The 20,795-nt window shown below is 37.4% G+C and overlaps 1 protein-coding gene across 4 annotated transcripts in view; it reads left to right on the top strand.

Annotated features, from left to right (window-relative positions):
- AUH (AU RNA binding methylglutaconyl-CoA hydratase) overlaps positions 1–20,795 on the top strand; it is a 112,874-nt gene that overhangs the window by 18,343 nt on the left and 73,736 nt on the right. For all 4 annotated transcript variants that reach the window (XM_040540633.1, XM_040540635.1, XM_040540634.1 and 1 more), the window contains one exon: positions 14,946–15,032. In XM_040540633.1, coding sequence (XP_040396567.1) covers positions 14,946–15,032 — 87 coding nt within the window. The remainder of the gene's footprint in view (positions 1–14,945; positions 15,033–20,795) is intronic.

Raw genomic sequence — 20,795 nt, 5'->3', positions numbered from 1 at the left:
TCTTCACATTATAAACTTGCCAAGTAGAATTGAAGTTTTTGTGGACAGTGACTTATTAGGAATGATCAAGCTTGGTAACTAGTGCTGGTGTAAGAGTGCTTGCTGAAGGTTGGTGTCTGTAATACAACCACATGGAACTGCAAAACAACTTCTGTTATTGGAAGTATTGGATTATTTATGAAATGGATATCTATATTTAGAACTAATTTTAGGCAACAAGGGTCTATATGTGGTGTCATTTCACAGGTCTGTGTGTTCTCGAAAGTACACAAGCAGAGCTAAGTTATGTATTTTTGGCTGTTTAACTTATTCAGCTTGTGATAGTTTCAGCTGCTGATTAAAAAAATGCTATGCTTATTTTTTAATCCTGTATAAGTAGTTTAAAGCATTGTCTTGTCTTCTAATTTGCTAGAAAAAATATAATTAATGTGGTATTTTCTGGAAATATATTTATATATTTTTTTCAGTGAAAACCACCTTAAATTATTAACTTCTAGATAAAGTGTGTATTTCTGAGAGGGTGAAATCTGGTTAGTTCTGTATTTTAACCAGTGGAGTGTAACAGGAAGCAGGAATGACTTTCTCAAAACCCTTAAAACTTATTGCAAAAGCATGGGGAAAAATTGATCAAATTGAATGCCTAAAATTATCAAATTCAGATATGAAATACAAACTATGCTGTTAATGTGTTGTGAAGTAGTCACCATGCTTAGGTATATGAGAAATTTGTGTTTGGATTCCGTGTGTCTTACACAGTCTTATGTCTAATTTACACCAAGTTAAGTAAAAATTTTGAAAGTGGGTTTTATTTTCTGTATTGGAGCGTGCTTTTACTTACAGAACGCACAAGTTAGTAGCCTAACTTTGGAGCTAACATTTTTATAACTAGATGACTGAATGTTATTTCATTAATAAAAATACATATGTACCTTGTGAGTAGACACATTAAATAGGATCCTGAGCAGATGGGGAGTTTCAGCAGTTTTGTGAGATGTTTGAGACTGACACAATGCTCAAAATCTTTTGAATGGCTAGAGAAATAATAAAGAAGAGTATAATATACCCGAGTATAAATTTTTAGTGACTTGGTATGTAAAGTTGACACAAGCAGGACCTGTGGAAAAGCATCTTCAGGTGTGTCCCAGAATTTAAATGAAGGTGACATGTCAAGATGATTGTGAAGCAGTGAAAAGCACTCTGCTTGTTTGCTATAATGAATTTTCAGATAGTGTTTTCTAGAGTTTTTTTTTTTTTTTTAAACAGAATAGACTAAACTAAAATGCAAAAAAATACCAGGTGGATGCAAAATATATTTTGTATTGGGAAAACTACATTCTGCGGTAGATGTCTTTAGATAGCAAAATTATTCTTTTATTATGAAAATTGTTCACTGAAATAAGAATTTGGACATATTTCGTACTTAAAAATGGTTTCTTTGTAAGAGGAACTGAGGAAAATTTATCAGAAATAGTTCTGCTCTGTATTTGTAATTTCTGTTAGTATACTTCTCTAAGGTTTGATCTACAGTTGTTTTTGGTAATGTGACTGGGTTATGTAGGTTTATATGTAATAGAAATGAGTCTTCAGTGGTTATACTACGTGTATACTGCAATGCGTTTAATTTTGGTTTTATAAATATTTTCTGTAGTTCTTCTATCAGGTTTATACAAAAACTCTTTTTCAAGGTTATTTGCAAAGATGCATTTTATTTGCTTATTGCAGTTGGGCTTTACTTTTGAACTATACTCATGGTGGCAGTGGTCCTAAATCAGAAATGCTTATAATTAGATGATTAATTGTGTCTGCATAGCCTTGGACCATGGTCTATATCATGTAAGAAATTTCTATATTCCTCTGATACGGAAGCAACAGTTACTTATATTTGTTATTTATTGATGTTCAGGTGAACTTGACTATGGTAAAAATGACATGGCGTAGCTAGAAACTTGCATCACCATCATCAGACCAGATACGGTATCTGTGTTTGTGTCAGGATATGAGGACTGCGAGATCAGGTGCTGCTGAAGTCTTTGATTTCGTAGAGTAGACTAGTGGAGATGATGCTGTATCTGAACAGCCGTTGCTTCTGTGGAGGAGAACAAAGTCTTCTTGGCATGCTTGAGAATGTTCTCTTAAGGAAAATCCTTAATATAACATCATTTGTCATCTATATGCTTTATAGATTCCAGCAGGTGAATTAGAGTTAGGTAACCTTTGATTCCATATCCAAAGCTAAAGCAGCTAGAGCAAAGGTGCCAGCTAAACTGGTATCTCTAGGATGTTGGAAGTCATGAGATAGTTCAGGTGGGTCCTCTGATATCCTTATATCCTTACATCTGCCTTCTCTAGGTTACTATATTTTGAGGTATTTGGATAGTCCCACTTGTGGTTGACCTTTGTGATAACAAGTGCTTTCAGTACTAGTGGTCTTGTCTTAAAAAAATTATGCTGGGCTTGGCTGTGATGGAATTATTTTTCATTATAGCAGCCCTTATGATGCTGTTTTATAGTGGTGACCAAAACAGTGTTGATAACTCGCCAGTATTGCAGCTGTTATTGAACAGTGCTTGCACAGTGTTAGGTTGTCTCTGTTTCTTGCTCTGCTGCCTGTGCTCCCAACCCAAGCAAGCACATGGGTGGGGTCTTACCGTCTAGCCCGAGTCACTAAACAAAACTGTGATGTCATGTGACAGTTGTAATGAAATCTTGAGTAATTAGCTGGGACAGCTCCAAGAATGTCATGTATAGTAGTGAATACCAACATTAGTATGATGATACCATACTCCCCTTTGACTTTTCTAGTGGGATGCTTGAAATCACTAGGTTTGTTCCGACAGGTGTTGCAGCCCTAGAGGGTGATTGTTTTTTCCATTCCGTCTTCAGAGCGCAGTGTTGAGCTCTTACCTAAGAACTCAGTACTTAGGGAGATGTGCTTTACCTATTTTAATCTAAAGGTATCTTTAGCATTGTTCAGGTAGAAAAACCTTTTCGGAAAAAGGTTCTTTCTTTACCTCCAGCCCTTCATGGCTGTCAGTTTGGCCAAACTTTGCCTGAAGGGGATTTGTATTCTCACTGCCTTTCCTTTTGTCAGTTGCTCTTTTTAGTGGAGTCTGTAATTCAGGTACCTTAGTGTTTTAGGTATTAGATAATCAATATGAGAGAGGTTTCTAAGTTACAAAATGTTATGTCACTGTCTTTTTTTTTATAGGCCTGTATCAGCAACATAATTTTCCTTTAAGTCAAATCTTGGGACACTGAAAAAAATATTTGTACATGAGGAAATGTATTTTATTTCTTTTTTCAAATCTCTTAAAAAAACTGAGTTAGTATCCTAACCTTAAGATACTTCTCTTCTGGAACTTCGTCTGTCTGTTCAGGTTTGTTGTTCACGTCTGTAATACATTTTAGATTCCCAAGACAGTTTTGCATATTTTGAGATTGAATTTTGTTTATTGCACAGAAAACACAGAAGAGCGCTAGACAGAATTCTGTCTTGTAGTAGTATCAAGTTGTTTCTGGTTTGGGGATAATAAGAGGGCACTTCTAGCATGGAACAGATTTTCTTAAACTCCAGCAAGATACCTAACCCATTTTAATCTGATGATGATAGAGGGTAGCTGATTTGGTTCATGTAATTCTCGCTCTTTTCATCAAGTTCAAATCCTGGTTAAAAGAAAGCAATCACAAGTCGTTATGTGTAAATTCTGTGTGTGCAGTATTCTCCCAGATCCTGTCAAAAGCAGTAAGCTTGTTTTCAGGTGTTGGTGAGAGTTTTTGCTGCATGGTTTCAGGGCATGCATATGGATGCTTTTCTTTCTTTTTTTTTTTTTGTCACAAGGTCTACTCCGTCATCTGTGCTCCATATAAAATAGTTAAAATCAGGTGAAGATTAATAGAAAGATACAGATTATGATTACCTCAGTTAGGACTAAATTGATAAGAGGGGAGCTTTTGGCTAGGCCTCTGTTACCCAGGATATCACTGGTAAATGCATTTGTGCTTAGGTGAGGAATTAATTATTATTTTTTTTAGAGTTGTATTACATATCTCTGAATATTTGACTTAACATAGCAGTTTCCAAGGTCCAGATCTCTTCCATAAGTATTAAGTCAACTTAAGTAGTCACCTCCATTTGAAATACCCACATCACATCTGTATGTATTTGACATCTTGACCTGAGAAGGAAGACTGTTGAGTTTCTTCACAGTTCTCTGAACTAAGTTGTTGTAGTGCACCGTACAACTTAAATAACCATTTACATTGGTACTAAGTGCCAGTGGCACCTGGTTTCTTTTTTGGCAGGGGAACTAAGCCTGCTTTGCTGTTTATATCCTTAGCTGAGAAAACCTGATGGCAAAAATAATCTGACTGCATGTGCTTGGTGGTAATGCATACTGGAAATGAAATACATGTGCAAAATATGTGGCAAAAATAGTTATTGCATGGTACAGAATTTCTTTCCATTTGCTTTTGAAAAGAATAAAATGATCATGTAGCAGAGGTATTTAGACATATCTGACTGTCATCTTCATTTTAAGACAATTTACAACAGTTAGTTTCATATCTACTTCTTTCTATAAATGGCATAGAATAACACACAATAGAACTATGTATTGTGTACTAATTGCCATAAAAATGAAAAGAAGCTTCTAATAACTCTTTAAAACTTTTACTTGCTCATCTCTTGGCTTTGCCTGCCACTTAATGCTTTCCTATGAGGACACCTTGTTGTATGTTTATTGCAATTAAAAAAAAAAAGCTTTTTTTTTTTTTTTTTCAGCTTCTGTATTAGCTATGTAACTGAAAGCTAGAGGGGAACAAAATAACTGCATCGACATAAATGTAGCATACAGTTGCTTTTGTGTTCACAGTTCTACTATGTTCATACCATGATACAGAAACAGATGGATGCTTGGCCATAATGAAAATTCTGTATATATCATATGTAGCTTACTAAAGCCATCAGTGGTCATCTGTTTTGTAAGTTTTAAAATGTTTCCTTTGTAGAACTAATACAAGTAATATGAAAGTGAAAAAATTATGAAATATCTCTTGATCATTGTCTTCTTGCAAAATTTTTACTTTTTTCCTGTTTAAAAGTGGTCTTATATGTATGTTTGAATAGAGAAATGTATGTGTCCTGTATATACAGATCAGATAGTAAAATGTATCGCAACTCTTGTCTTACACCAAAAGAAATTTAAAAGATAAGTAAAATAAATTGCATGGCTCATCATCTGATCCTGCCTGTTTTAGGCAAAAAACAGCCCCCAAACAGTTATTTAATGATGAAAAAGTGCAGATATGTGGTTGTTTACAGTGTCCCTCTTTTTTTCTTTTTTCTTTCTTTTCAGTAGCTTATGTAAATAGTGAAGCATTAGAGCTCTATTGGATAAAAGAAATTTAAGGTCTAAAATACTTTCTTGTTGTATTCTAATGCTTATCTTTGGAGTTCCTGTCACCGGCTGGAACTTGGTGACTTTGTGGATGGACATGGTCTTTAAGTGACTGAGCTCTGGGCTCAAATACCGCCAATCCATATAATTTGTTAATCCGCTCCAGATGGCAGGTAATGTTCCAGTGTTGGATCACTGTCCTTATACTTTCTCTGTAGTACGTTGCTGACAAGTCTATTGGATGGTCTTTTAAAAATAGAAGAGATCGAGTATCTCTGAAGCATTTAAAAATATCAAGTCCTTAGAAAATTGAATTGAGTTTGCAACATTAGTGCTGAAAATGGATTCAATGGATGGGAAATCTTGCTCTTTGCAAGCATTTTCATTTATTTCTCTCTGTCAGTTTGAAGCTTTTGGGGACAGTGGGAATAAGAGGAAGTACTGATTATGAGCAGTTTAACTTGGTGCTTAAGAGAAATAGAGTTGCAGCTGCTGTTCTGCTGTCTAGGTTCTGCATGAACAAAGCATAATTAAGAGATGTTCTTGCTCGTGGCTCAAATGCTTACTAGTCCTTACGTCCACACAGTCCTGTGTGGAATGGCAAGACTTTGGCCTTCAGTGCTGGCCCAGTGTTAATATGAGACAGAGATGTTTGTACAGGAATGCTAGCCGTTTTAATGCATTTTTTTTGGGGGGGTGGGGGGGCAGAGAGGGGTGAGGGAGGGTGTTCAAGGAATAGTCTTCCTGGATAGACTTAAAATGCCCAGAGTTGATCTCCTTATCTTTCACCTTGAAGACTTTTCTTTCTCAATTTGAGTTTTCCCACAAATGTCCATTTTCTTTTCACCTGCTGTAACTTGGAAAGGTTCCTAGTCAAACTCTGTAGCCACATCATCAAGTCTTTCTAAGGTCAGTACTTCTAATCTTTCCTCAAGTTCGTGTGTGGTCTGCTGTATGCATTGGTCGAGAAGCAACAAATCACGATGATGGTTAAAGATATTCTTTTCAAGGTGTGTTTATTTTCATATGCTACATGTGTCATTTACATGCTCATTTGATTGTTCCACTGAACATATTGTGCTGTCTAACTGCACAGAATCCAGTATCATCAAGTGTTGACCTGCTGGAAGTTTCCAGGTGATACCCCGATATGGCTAATAGTGATCTTTTAAAATAAAATAAAACACAGGTAGATACTAGTTAGTGTCTTTCAGATCAAAAGATGGGATGGAAGGGAATATTTTCAATTTTAAAAGAAGAAGGCATTCACTTGTCTACATTTAAGCTGTAAAATAATTCAAATTGTGGTTTTTCTCAGGAAGAGCTCCTCATTTCTTTACTAGGATTTATGCCTGAATACAGACTTCAGGATTTCTTCAGAATGGGTTCTCTCTTTCTCTTTTTTACCACATAACACACTTCCTCTTTTTCTATTTACAGCTCATAAAACTGGGTGTGCTGTTAGTTTTCTTAAATTATTACTAATCAAAATAGATAAACCAGGCAGTATCAATTCCTTTTACCATCAGAAAAAATATATGCGCAGTGGTCATATGTACAGTATATATGCAAAAGATTTGACTCAGTCATCTGTAATAATGCAATGAAAAATTTATATTTTTCTAATTACTTGATTTACTAGAAATGAAAGTGGAACAAACGGAAAGTTGCTCAACATTTTGAGAGTATTCACATTTCACTGAATTGAAAGGCTTAGTACTAGTTACAAAAAATATTGTCTCAATATTAATAATGATTTAAAATTAAAGAAGAAAGGTGAGGAACCTTGACACTAGCAAATTTTAGGAATGCCTACATATTCCTTAAACAATAGAAAGCAGTTTTTCAGCTGTCATTATATGGATAAAGTATTAGCAGACACACTGGAAAGGTCTTGCATGTGATATAGACAACTTGCTGTGCTATGTTGATGCTATTTTTTTGCAGTAGTGGTGTTAATATATTATATTACAATATACATGTATTGGCTAAGATTTTTCTAGCTCTTAGCTTAAAACCCAAGTCTCTTCAAATGATTTTCATATGGAAGGTGTGGAATGAATAAAAATCACAGTTAATGATTTCACAGTTAGGTGGGAGCTAAATAGTAGAGTAGAAAACAAAACTTTTATGGTTGTGTAATTTGTACCGTACTGTTCTGTATAAGACTTCAGTTCTGTTTTCTCCCCTTTCCTCTCTCTCCTCTCCCCTCTTGAATAATAATTGCAACAGTCATTGCTTTTCCTTAAATTATGGTATTTATCATCACAATGATTTGAAGAGTAAGTTTATGCTCTTGCAGTGTTTAAATAGCTGGGCTGATGTTTGAAGAATTCTTGGGTTCTTTGAAGACTGGGATAAACAGGATTTGTCATGATTTAGTTGTTCCTAACCATTTATTAGGCAGCCTTCATTGCTACCACCACTGTCTCCTTCTCCTGAATCTTCTGTACTGGTACTGAGTTGCTTGAGCATATGCAGAGAAGAGCAATGAAATGTGAAGGGACTGGACTTTGGCTATGGGACTTAATAGGTCAGGTTGACGGTTGGACTTGGTGATCTTGAAGGTCTTCTACGACCTAGATGATTCTATGGTTCTCTATCTGTCTGAGAGTAACGCATGCTGCAGCTACCGTGCCTGTCTTCTGCTAGGCCTAACAAAGCTTATTAGAAAGGAGGCATAGCACAGAATCCGGGTTAATACTGTCTTAAATTAGTGTTTGGACACAGGCAACTGCCATGTTCTTGTACCTTTCCATTGCCACTGGTCTGTTGTGTTACAGAGGAAACTGCAGAAAATCCTGCTGTGATAGTTATTTAGTGTTTTGGTTCCAGAAGCAGGTACTAGTGGCCTAGGGAGTCACTGAGACAGTTGTTGGATGAAGGAAGTGTCATAAGGAAAATTGTTTGGTGTTTGGGAAAATCTGTGCTTTGTTCTCAAGAGATGAGATATCATTTTTTTTTTCCCCTGCCTCTCCAGGTGAAGATGAGTGCAGGAAAGGGATATGAAGTGGAAGCATAAGCTGTCATTTTTTATGACAAAAATGTTAATAGGAGCAATATTGTTGGGTGCTTCTAAATTAGACCTGAAAAGACAAGGTGAAGAAAGAACCAGCTGACTTTAATCCGTATCTGGTTTGAGTTTGCATAGGCGTAGAAAAGGGATTGTAGAATTTATGTATATAACGTTAGAGGAGTTTATATTCAGCACTCCTGGAGTTGAGGAGGAAATCTGTCTGAATTAGCATCCTGGCCCTTAAGAAAGGTTTGGGCTTCAGAAGCTTAAAAAAAGTATATGTTGTACTTTCTAAAGTATCCCACTTATTCCAATTTATTTAGCAGCAGCTAGTGCTTTAAATATGCTGATCTGGGTGTAAATTATTGCAAAATATGAGATAATCTGTAGCAGTAGAGCTACACAGCTGCCATTTTACAGGAGGATGTGTTCAGGATTGACATCCTGCCGAAGGCAGAAATATACAGGAATTGCAAACGTTTTTTTTTTTTTTTTTCTTTTTTTTTTTGTTCTTCACGGTTTGGTGACTCTCAGGCACTTGTCTGTGACACAGGGGGATATGTGCAAAACAAGGAGATACCAAACTCATGCTTATAACAGCATATGACAGCAAATCATACACAGAAGAATCTGAATACCAGTTTTGACTTAAAAGTCATATATCCGGGTTTAGAGAACCTAATGAATATAAATCCTTGCATCAAAAACAAATCATTTCAAAATTACCTCCTTGTGTAGGAAACATGCACAGTATCTTTCATACCAAATTGCTTTTCTCTTGACTACAGTGACTGCAGCCAGCATCCTTTTCTTTTTGTTGAGAAATACAGATTATGCCTTGCTTTTTATCAAAGTTACATGTAAACGTCATTTTGTTTTTACTCTGTTCAGGTGGTGTGTGCAAAAATTTGTTTCTGTATTGGCATGCAAGAGGATTCATGGTGGTTGTTCACAATAAAACAAACAATTACCAGAGAAAATAGTTACTATTAAGTTACGATGAGTGAATTATAAAGTCTTGTGTTTTAAAACCTTGTGGTAACCATGCCTTGCGATCTATTTTGTTAAAGTGAAAACCTTATTTAATAGAAAATTATGAAAATGCTGTAACAGCCCTAATATGTTTGAGTACTACAAGAAGGACATGGAGGTGCTCGAGCAAGTCCAGAGAAGGGCAGCGAAGCTGGTGAGGGGTCTGGAGAACAAGTCTTACGAGGAGCGGCTGAGGGAGCTGGGATTGTTCAGCCTGGAGAAGAGGAGGCTCAGGGGCGACCTTATCGCTCTCTATAGGTACCTTAAAGGAGGCTGTAGCGAGGTGGGGGTTGGTCTATTCTCCCACATGCCTGGTGACAGGACGAGGGGGAATGGGCGAAAGTTGCGCCAGGGGAGGTTTAGGTTGGATATTAGGAGGAACTTCTTTACCGAAAGGGTTGTTAGGCATTGGGATGGGCTGCCCAGGGAAGTGGTTGTGTCACCATCCCTGGAGGTCTTTAAGAGACGTTTAGATGTAGAGCTTAGTGATATGGTTTGGTGGAGGACTTGTTAGTGTTAGGTCAGAGGTTGGACTGGGTGATCTTTGAGGTCTCTTCCAACCTAGATGATTCTGTGATTCTGTGGGTAACAAAGTACCAGACACTGAAAGACAAACCAACAAGGTAGGCCCAGTGTCAAAGTCTCAATTTTTTTAAACCAATGTCTGTTTGTAGCTCTTTGGGGCTTCTGAGCCAGCTTTTAAGTCTGTTTGTGTACAGTACATTAATTTACTCTTTAGACTAGATCCCAGTGTAAATGTACGTTTTGCTTTTTTGTTCCTTATACATAACATGTTAATTTCTTTCTTCTTAATGATCATAAGTGTGTATAAACTCTCACTGGTTTCTAATTGTTAGGATTTGTATAGCGTACTTACTTCCTAAGAATTTTTTGCATCAGAAATTTGAATTTTGAATGCTTTATATATAACCTTTATAGTTTCTCCATTCCCTTTTGTATGAAAAAAATAGGTACTTTTTTCTTTTTTTCTGATGTTACTGATTTCTCTACCTTTGTGTTCTTTGTTTCCAACTGAACTTGTTTGATAAAAGTGCTAAAGTTCCTTTTTTTTTTTTTTCTTTTAAGCCCAGTATGAAGTGCACTAAAATTTTGGGATGCAAGTCGTACTTACTAGTCTATTAGCTACATAGAAGTGATAATCATCTTTGTTTAATTTCATATTAGAAAATGAACATCAAAGAAAAGTTTTAGAGAATATGAGAGTTTGGATGAAAATTTATGGAGTTAGAATAAATATCGTGGGATTCCTTCCTCCCTCATTGAAAAGTTTTGATTATTTTAGTTTACATCTTTTGAGTCATGTTATGGAGGTGTGTGTTAAAGCATAGTACAGAATAGTACTGTACAATAAAATTTCTAGGCATTTAAGTATGGCATTTGGAAAATGATGTTTACACAAGGATTCTAGAGCAGATTTTTTGAACACAATGCTTAGCTTTTCAACAGCGTATAAATTCTGTTTATAAAGTGTGTGAAAATATCCAAATAAGGCAAAAGGCATAAGGGTCAGAGTGATCGCTGTAAAACTTTTTTTTTTTGGCGTGTTTTTGAAGTTAAATAGCCAATCCTTGTCATATAGAAGTGTAGGTGGGAAAATTCTAGTGAGTAACAGCAATATGCCTATTTTGCTGGACTTGGCTTTCAAATATTTTCTGTGGTATCATTGTGGAATGCAAGTCAAAACACATGTTGCAAAAACTCTGTAGACTGACAGTGTACAATGGCCAAGCATTTAATAGCCAAATTAAAAAAAAAAAAAAAAGGTTAATTGCATCAATATTTTTACCCTTAAATCAGGTAAAAAAAAAATAACATTTCCATATTTTCCCAACATTGGGGGAAAAATAAGAGGGTGAGAGATCAAAATCAAGTAGAGATTTCCTTCAGGATTTAGAAAACCTTGGAGAGGGTAGGTAGTAGTTAAAACAGCATGCATCTTCCTCAGAGTAGTATTAAGGGTTGATCTGTGTATACCAGTTGCTTATGTACTTACTGCTTAGCAGATCTCCAAAGGAATGCTGTTTGGACTGCTATTTTGCAAACAGGACTGTTTACGAGAAGTCTTCAGGAAAGTTGTCTCCTATCAGCTTGTCTCATAAATTCGGACGTGATGTTTTTGTGAATTAAGGTGGTTCAAGTAGAACTTCTTCCTTGCTCTAATCCTAATGTAGCTTTAGGAGAACTGTTAGAATTCTCTTTTGGCGTGTACTAACAGCTCCTAGTAATTTGAAAATGGAAGTGTATAGTCCTTAAAAGGGAGTTTGTGAAGCACTGGGTGGGAGCGGAGGGGCGGGAAATGGTGAGCATGACCCAGGAATCACAGTTTTGACTAGCTTTAGCTATATTTGAGTGGATAAAATTCAATTGGTGGGAGTAAGCATCAAAATACCAGAAAGAGCAATATGGACTAAGCAATGATTCGCATTTTAGCATGAACCGGATGGATGTGGGGACATAATTACAGTGCACACTCAAATCTGTAACATTTAGTTTGCCTTAGGTCACTGGTAACTCAAGATACCCCTTTCTTGCATCTTTGGGCAGAAAGGCTTAGAAAACCCTGCATTAGTGTGACATAGAGACCCGCAGTACAACCCTCTGAAGTCTGTTGGGAGTCGATGTGGGGAAGCGGATAGCGCAGCATATCTGCAGATTTCAGCTGTGGTCCATGGGAATGGCGCAGAGGTTCATTCTTTAAGTTTTTTTGTAGTTTGAAAATTTTAGCTACTTTGTTGCTGTCAGGACTTTAGCAAATATTATTTGCAGATACTTTAAAGTACTTAGCTTGGGATGACAGGAGGGATCTTTGATTTCAGCTGCTGAGAGAGCAGAAGCCTCTGGTTGAACCTGCACTCTTCTTCATGACTGTCTTCAGAAACTTAACCTTACCTACTTCTGACTTGAAAACGGATTTCGAAGAAGCATGTGAATAGTTCTTTGCTGTGTGGATCAAGGAATTCTTCAAAGATTCTTTGATCAGCAGTTTAATCTTATAACAGGAACAAAAGTATTAGGTCAGTGGCAGTTCCATTTCCTGTGAACTATTGGAGTGAAGCAAATGGTTTTTGCCTAAAAGTCTTCTCTCTGAAAGATCTTCGGTTACTATACTTTGGAGTGCTAAAATAGAAACGGGTTAGGAAAAGAACTTTTTCCATTTCCTTGACAGTTACGAGGGAGAAATACTTAAAAAAGGAAATGTAAGGTTAAAGAAGTTGGTTAATACAGTAAGATCAACTGTTGTAATGGAAATTCTTTTTACACTTTTTCGTTAATTTTAAATTACCATCTACATTTTAATGCATTTGTATGAAAGTTCTTGTTGAAATAGAGTTCTGTAAATACATTTAAATAGTGTGTATATTACAAATGAAGGCCCAAATCTGTGACCTCTATTTTTGTTTTAGAAGGTTTTTATTTTTTTTTAATTTTTATTTATTTATTTATTTTTAGGGGAGGAGAGGGGAAGGTAGGTCGAATCCACTTTCTTAATGAGTTTGAATAACATAAAACCTAAGAATTGCCTTAGTCTTACCTTGACAGTAGATTTTCCTAACAGTAATACTAGAGACATTTTTAGGTCCACTGCTTCTCTTTTGAAATTTGCTTTTTTACAGCATGCCAAGTAAGCACGATTTCAGTGCATGGAAGTTTTGTATCAGATTGTACAGGTATACAATTCTTTTGTTACTAGAGCATGCAATCTATTGTTATTGTTATATAGGCAATTATATGCTTTTAGACAAAGTTGTAGAAGCTAATCCCAAACATTAATTGATATGAGAGTAGGGATATTTTTTCATTTGTGCACCTGCTTTATCAATAGCTTTTAAAGCAGGCATTGAGTTTTGTAAATGCTATTTTCAGTTATAGAACTCTCTATATAAATGTATTTGTTTGTGGCTTTACATGGTTTAAAAGTCTGTCCAGATTTATGAATGCAAATTTTATTTGCTTTCGAGGTTCCTGGCAAGATTTCTGTAGGCATTAATTATGAATTAATGAGGTAGCAATTGCTACAGAGTTGCAGCAATTTTGCTGCATTATTTCCAAGTACATGCAGACTGCTCAGCTGGCCTGTCGCGCTGTTGTCAGTTGTGGTACATCATAGAAGGTTCCTTGAAAGCTTTTGGAAAAGTGTCTAAAGGTGTAGGTGAACTGAATGTTTTTTAGTGGGAAACATGCAAGTGTGTGCTTCATTGTGTTTATATTGACATGCATAGAAGGAGAACAAAGTTGAAATGAGAAGCTTAGCTAAGGGAGATTTAGAGCTTCTTTATTGGGCATGTTACTGTAATATGACATTTGGGTATTAGTCAAAAAAGTAGGATTGAGATATAAATTTTGATATTAAAAAAAAAGGGGGGGGGGTAGGCTAGAGTTGTTAATTTTGACTACTGCTCTCTGAATGTTTGATGAAGAGAGTGAACTGCATTGAGCAGGAATTAAGTGCAGAAAGGGGAACATATGACTGTTTAGTTTTAAATCGGAGTTACTATTTTAACTGGATTGGAGTCCAGTGCATTTTCCTGAGTGGATAGTATTTTGGTTCTCAAGGTAGAGAAATTTTTTTTTTCCCTTCAGATTTTTTTTTTCCCTTCATTGTTTAGTCTTTCATATGCCAGGAAACTAAGTTAATAGATTCATTTTTACAAAATGGAAAAATATACACACTAAATTCAACTGGGAATGTTGCATTTCTTAGGAAAATGTTTATGAAAATTTTGTCTTTTTAATGTTATTCTTCCTTTGTAAGAAGGATGGACTTCCTGTTTTACTCTGCATTTGGTTGTTGTTGTTTCTCACTTTCCTTACTCGTTCTTGGAAAAAATGTCAATTTCTCTGATCAGTGAATTCTAATCACCTCTAGTTATAGAGTGCTGTTTAAACAGAATTATCTTCATAATGTCATGAAGAAATAGATTAAAACTTTTTAAGATTTTTTTTTTTAAAGACAAAAAGTGCCATATGCAGCATTCAAAAATACGTTTCAGTAAAATTAGTTGAAAAATTGTACTTGGCCCACTGTTGAAGTTTTCGTTTAGATAAATATTGTCTGTTACTGTAAAAACATGCACCCTAGGTACTTCATGATCTACCAGCAGAAGAATAACAACAAGACCATGATATGAAAACCACATAATTATCAGACTTTGTGACACAGCGGAGAAAATAAAGTATGTGTCAGAAGAAATATTAACCTACCTAGATTTTATTGTTCATTAATTTGAGAAGAAATGCCACTGGGAAGAATATACTTGATGAAAATCTGCTGGGTAATTTGAATTACTTTTTTTTGTGATAAAGATTCTGTGTTTTCCTTGAAATCTGTGGAAGATGAATGTGAACAATTTGAACTGTCCTTGTCTCAAAGCAGACTTTTTTTTTTTTTTTTTCTGGCACACAGCTATATTTCACTTCTGAAAACAAATTTACAGTACTGTATACAGTTTGCTAACATATATGTGAAATGTCATTTACAGGTGCTGACCTTAAAGAAAGAGCAAAAATGCACTCAAGTGAAGTTGGTTCTTTTGTCTCAAAAGCAAGAGCAACTATTAATGAAATGGGTATGTAAACTCTCCCTTGAATGATGTTTTTTAACTATAAACTGATAAGGTTAGATCAAAGGAATGACATAAACATGCTTGGTTAGTTCCTGACAGGTAATAAGATATACACAAATATTTTTATTGATGAGATATATAAATCATGGGGTGCCTTACATCTTTTAAAATGTGACTGAATGATTTGAAGTTTATTTTTTAGAATGATAGAAAAAGGCTAAATCTCAACTGAAATAGAGGTGACTTGCCCTGTTGTTTTTATAAAGGACGTATTGTTTTGTGACACCCAAGTGCTTTGGAATTGATTTTCATTATTGCATACTTCTGTTTGGTTTCATTAATAAAGTCTTTAATACATTTTAGAAGCATGTTAAACATCAGCTACAGATAGGAGGCATGCTTCTAATTATAAGGTCTTCTAAAATTTTGTTTAATATCACCAAGCAGCTATATAGATTTCCTTAAAGGGACATGTTAGGATCTACATTGAAACACTGGAATAATAGATTTATTATAAAATAAGGCTTTACATTTTTTGAGAGATACTGCACTCATTCTCTTGAAGCCTGTTCCAGTGTTTGACCACCAGTGTTTGACCACCCCATGGTACAGAATTTTTTCCTAATCATAGAGTCATAGAATCATTAGGGTTGGAAAAGACCTCCTAGATCATCTGGTCCAACCATCACCCTACTACCAATGTCATCCACTAAACCATGTCCCTAAGCACCACATCCAACCTTTCCTTAAACACCCCCAGGGACAATGACTCCGCCACTTTCCTGGGCAACCCGTCCCAGTGCCTGACTGCTCTTTCTGAGAAGAAATGTCTCCTCATTTCCAACCTGGACCTCCCCTGGCGCAACTTGAGGCCATTCCCTCTAGTCCTATCACTAGTTACCTGTGAGAAGAGCCCGACCCCCAGCTCCCTACACCTTCCTTTCAGGTAGCTGTAGAGAGCAATAAGGTCTCCCCTGAGCATCCTCTTCTCCAGATTAAACTACCCCAGTTCCCTCAGCTGCTCCTCACAGGACTTGTGTTCCAGGCCCTTCACCAGCTTTGTAGCCCCCCTGGACAGTTTCAGGGCCTCGATGTCCTTCTTGTAGTGAGGGGCCCAAAGCTGAACACAGTACTCGAGGTGAAGCCTCACCAGAGCAGAGTACAGGGGGACGATCACCTCCTTTGTCCTGCTGGCTGCACTATTCCTGATACAAGCCAGGATGCCATTGGTCACCTGGGCACACTGCCGGCTCAGGTTCAGGTGAGCGTCGATCAGCACCCCCAGATCCTTTTCCTCTGCACAGCTTTCCAGCCACTCTGCCCCAGGCCTGTAGCTTTGCATGGGGTTGTTGTGGCCAAAGTGCAGGACCCGGCACTTAGCCATATTGAACCTCATCCCACTGGCTTCTGCTCATCAATCCAACCCGTCCAGGTCCCTCTGCAGGGCCTTCCTACCCTCTGGCAGATTGACACTTCCCCCCAGCTTGGTGTCATCTGCAAACTTACTGAGGGAGCATTCAATTCCCTCATCCAAATGATCAATAAAGATAGTAAAGAGGATGGCCCCCAACACCAGCCCCTGGGGAACACCACTGGTGACTGGTCACCAGCTGGATTTCACTCCATTTACCATCACTCCCTGGGCCTGGCCATCCAGCCAGTTTTTAACCCAGCAAAGAGTGTACCTGTCCAAGCCACGGGCTGCCAGCTTCTCCAGGAGAATATTATGGGAGACAGTGTCAAAGGCTTTGCTGAAGTCTAGGTAAGCTGTGTTAACAGGCTTTCCCTCATCCACCAGGCAGGTCATCTGGTCATAGAAGGAGATGAGGGTGGTCAGGCAGGACTTGCCCTTCATGAACCCATGCTGTCTGGGCCTGATCCCCCGGTGGTCCCACATACATTGTGTGATTGCATTCAAGATGACCTGCTCCATCACCTTTCCTGGCTCCAAGGTCAAGCTGACAGGCGTGTAGTTCTCCAGGTCCTCCTTTTGACCCTTTTTATAGATGGGCATCACATTAGCAAGTCTGATGTCCAGTCTGAAGCTGACTTGGTGCAGCTTTGTGCCATTCCTGCACATCTTGCCATGGGTTTCCAGGGAGCAGAGGCCAGCAGCTCCCTCTGCCCTTGCCCTACTCAGGGAGTTGCAGAGAGCCAAGAGATTGCCTCTTCACCTACTCTTCTGCAGACTGCATAACCCCATGTCCTCAACTTATCCTCACAGGACATGCCTTCCAGCCCTTTTACCAGCTTTGTTGCTCTCCTCTGGACACTTTTAAGAACCTTAACTTCCTTTTTATATTGTGGAGCCCAGAACTGCATGCAGCATTTAAGGTGTGGCCTCACAGATGCTAAATACAGGAGGAGATCACTTTCTGCTTGGCTGTGCTGTGGTTAATGTGCCCCAAAATACAGTTTGTGTTCTTGGCTGGCAGAGCACACTGCTGGCTCATGTTGAGCATCCTGTTACCAGCACCCCCAGGTCCCTTTCTGCTGAGCTGCTCTCCAGCCACTTGCCTCCCAGTCTGTGCCTGTGGCTGTCATCACTCATCCCAGGTGCGGTACCTGGCCTTTTCCTTTCTTGAACTCTGCTGTTGCTGATTGTTCAATGCTCCCATCTGCCTAGATCCTTCTGCAAGGCTTCTCATCCCTCCAGAGAGTAACAGCACCTCCCAGTTTAGTGTCATTGGCAAACCTGCTGAGGATGCACTCCAGTCCTTCATCCAGATCATTTACAAAAAAAACATTAAACAGGACTGGCTATAGAATTGACCTCTGGGGAACATCGCTGGTGACCAGCCCGGTGTAGCCCCCATCACCACAACACTTTGAGCTCTACCATTGAGCCAGTTCATCACCCAGTATAGCATGAACCACTTTATCTCACAGCTGGACAATTTGTCCAGAAGGATGTTGTGAGTGACAGTAGGAAAGGCCTTACTAAAATCTGCAAAGATTATATCTGTGGCCTTCCCTTCATCCACCAAGCAGGTAACCTTACTGTAGAATACTAGGGCAGGACTTCTCCTTGACGAACCCCTGTTGACTATGCCTGATAATAGTTTTGTTCTTTAACTGACATTCAGTATTCCCTAGGACAATCTTTTCTATAATTTTCCAGGCTCTGACGCTAAGCTAACGTATCTGTGGTGTCCTGGGCCTTCTCTCATGCCCTTTTTGTAGCTGGGTATATCACTGGCTAGCTGCCAGACAGCAGGGACCTTGCCATACTCCCAAGACCTTTGGTAAATCGCTGACGGGGTCCAGCTGTAACATGTACTAACTCTGTCAATGCTCCGGAGTGAATACCATCAGGCCCTGTGGACTTAGGAACATTCAACTGCTACAACTGTTCCCTTGCAATTTCAGTGACCACAAATGGAAAGTCGCTGCCCCCCACCGCGTCATAGGTCCTCCATCTCAGAGGACCAGGCAACTGAAAATCATTAATACTAAATACTGAGGAAAAAAGTCATTAAATGCCTCTGCCTTTTCCTCTTCCATACTTGTTAGGTGACTATCTTCATCAAGCATCAACCCAATGTTTTCCTTGGCCTCTTTCTGTTAATATGTACTTGTTCTGGTGTAGTAAAACCTGTTAATAGTTTGGGATTTTAGTTTTAATTGATTTGTACCAGTTTTTAATAATACCATTTTTTTTAATAATAAAAACACAACAAAGAACAGCACAAAACTGTGAGGAATACATCATTACTCAGAGGGCGAGTCTGTACGCGTTTCCTTAATAGCATTGGGTCAGATCTTGGTTTGGCAGAATGGATGGAAACCAGTATGTTTTGTAGGTAAATGACAGACTACTGAAGAATAAGTCTCTAATTAGGTACTTCATGGAGATATTTGTGTCCTTGAATTAATATCTTGTCTTTGAACTGAAGTAGATCCTCAAGGCTCATTGAAAAACCTGGAAATGAATAGATCATTAATTTCCTGTAGCAGATACTGTATTTCATGCTGGGTCTTGTCCTTTTACTGGAATGCAAAGCAAGAGGCAACAAGTTGTTCCATCTAGTTACTTTAAAGATTTTTGGGAGGATTCCTTAGATGTAAGTATTTTTTTCAGCCTTTCTTGGACTGAAGTTACTGAAAATGCTTTCGGAGCCACTATTACCATTTAAATAGGAACAATTGGTATTAAGATTTTCCTTTTACCAGGATTTTTTAAAATTTATTATTACTCTTTTTTTAAGTGAGAAAACTCCTAAAACCTGAAGAAATACTGGTATTTGGCATTTTTCACTGATTAACTGGGAAAGACAAGCAGTGTGGTTATGCTTTTGTTTGCTTCAGAGTTGAAAAGACTTTAAGACAAAATTTTGATCATCATCAACTTAAAGGTTCCTGTGAGAGTATTTTAAGTACTGCATATGTGAGAAATTTTTCAGTGTTATCTAAAAGGTTTACAGTGGGTTACTTATGATAACAGTGAATTTCTTGAAGTTTAAGAAACCAGAAGTAGTACCGAGGAGTGTTTTCATTCATTGATCTCTGTAGATTTTTTTTTTTTTTTTGCTCAAGAAAGACACATGAAATTGTGGGCAAGTGGAATTAATATTTCAGAATGTTGTTTACTGAAATACCTAGATAAGAAGGTTTGTGAGGGGCTGTAGCAATAGTGGTTAGACAAGCTGCAGATTGGAAAAGGGAAAGAATTTGAACATAGCATTTGCTAGATGTTGTAACAACACTTTTTTGCATAGGTTGGGTGAAGGATTTTTGTATTCTCCCTCTCTCTCTCTTTCCCTTTCTTGTGTTCCTCCCACCCCCCATTTCTTCATGAAACCACTAAATGAAACAATCACTGGGAGGTTTTTAAACTGTTACATGGTATCTGGCCATCTTCCTTTTTTTTTTTTTTTTTTTTTTTTCACAAGCAAACTAATGGCAATTTGTTGTTCAGGATTAGAAAAGTACAGAGATACCACCTCTAATGTTCTTCTGTTTTTATGTCATGTATTTAAGTAGTTTCTCCATTTCATGTATTCCCATTGTATACATATTAGACATTGTTTTTGAACATGTTATGCCAACATGTATTTATAGGATTAATCTAATATCTTTCTGAAAGGGCAATTTGAAATATATTTCCTTCCATTAGGAATTGATTGAGAATATAGAAAGTGGATTTTATATACTGGAGATCAGATTAGATTAGATTGGTGCATATGGTGTGATGATGTCTGATGCCCTTATGAGTAGAAGTGAGCATTAATTCTGTAGCAAGTCAGAGCTTCTCAGTTCTTCTTTTCTTTTTCTGAAGAAGTGGTCTGTCATTACAGAACCTAATTTTAGTAGAACTAGTGGGATGTTGTATTTGCATTAGATTACTCACAATAAATTAGTATATTGAAAAAAAATGTGATAGTTTTCCTGCCCAGCAACAACCATAATGTTGTGAAATGTTTAGAGGGAAAACAGTTTTCTAATGATGATTTGTAACTGCAGAATGCTATATAGCTAGGGAACAATATTTGCCAATTTCCCACTTTGTTCTTTTTCTATCCAAGTTTAATGTTGTAATCTCATTTAAAATGTGTTCTACTTTTTGGTTTCCAGAAATAGGTCATGTTTTGATAATTGTGTTTGTGTTCAGATGTCTGACCTAGTAAGGAAATGCTTCTTTTTAACAGTATTTTCAGAAAGAAGAACATTAAGTTATCTCTGCAGACAAAATACAGGAAAGGTTAATTACATCTTGAACAACTGGATAAACTTAGCTTTTTAGAATTGACATGACTTGGCTTTCTT

Source organism: Cygnus olor, chromosome Z (genome assembly GCF_009769625.2).
Source record: "Cygnus olor isolate bCygOlo1 chromosome Z, bCygOlo1.pri.v2, whole genome shotgun sequence".
NCBI lineage: Eukaryota > Metazoa > Chordata > Aves > Anseriformes > Anatidae > Cygnus > Cygnus olor.
Note: the sequence above shows the minus strand (reverse complement) of the source record. Positions and strands in the feature narration are given on the sequence as shown.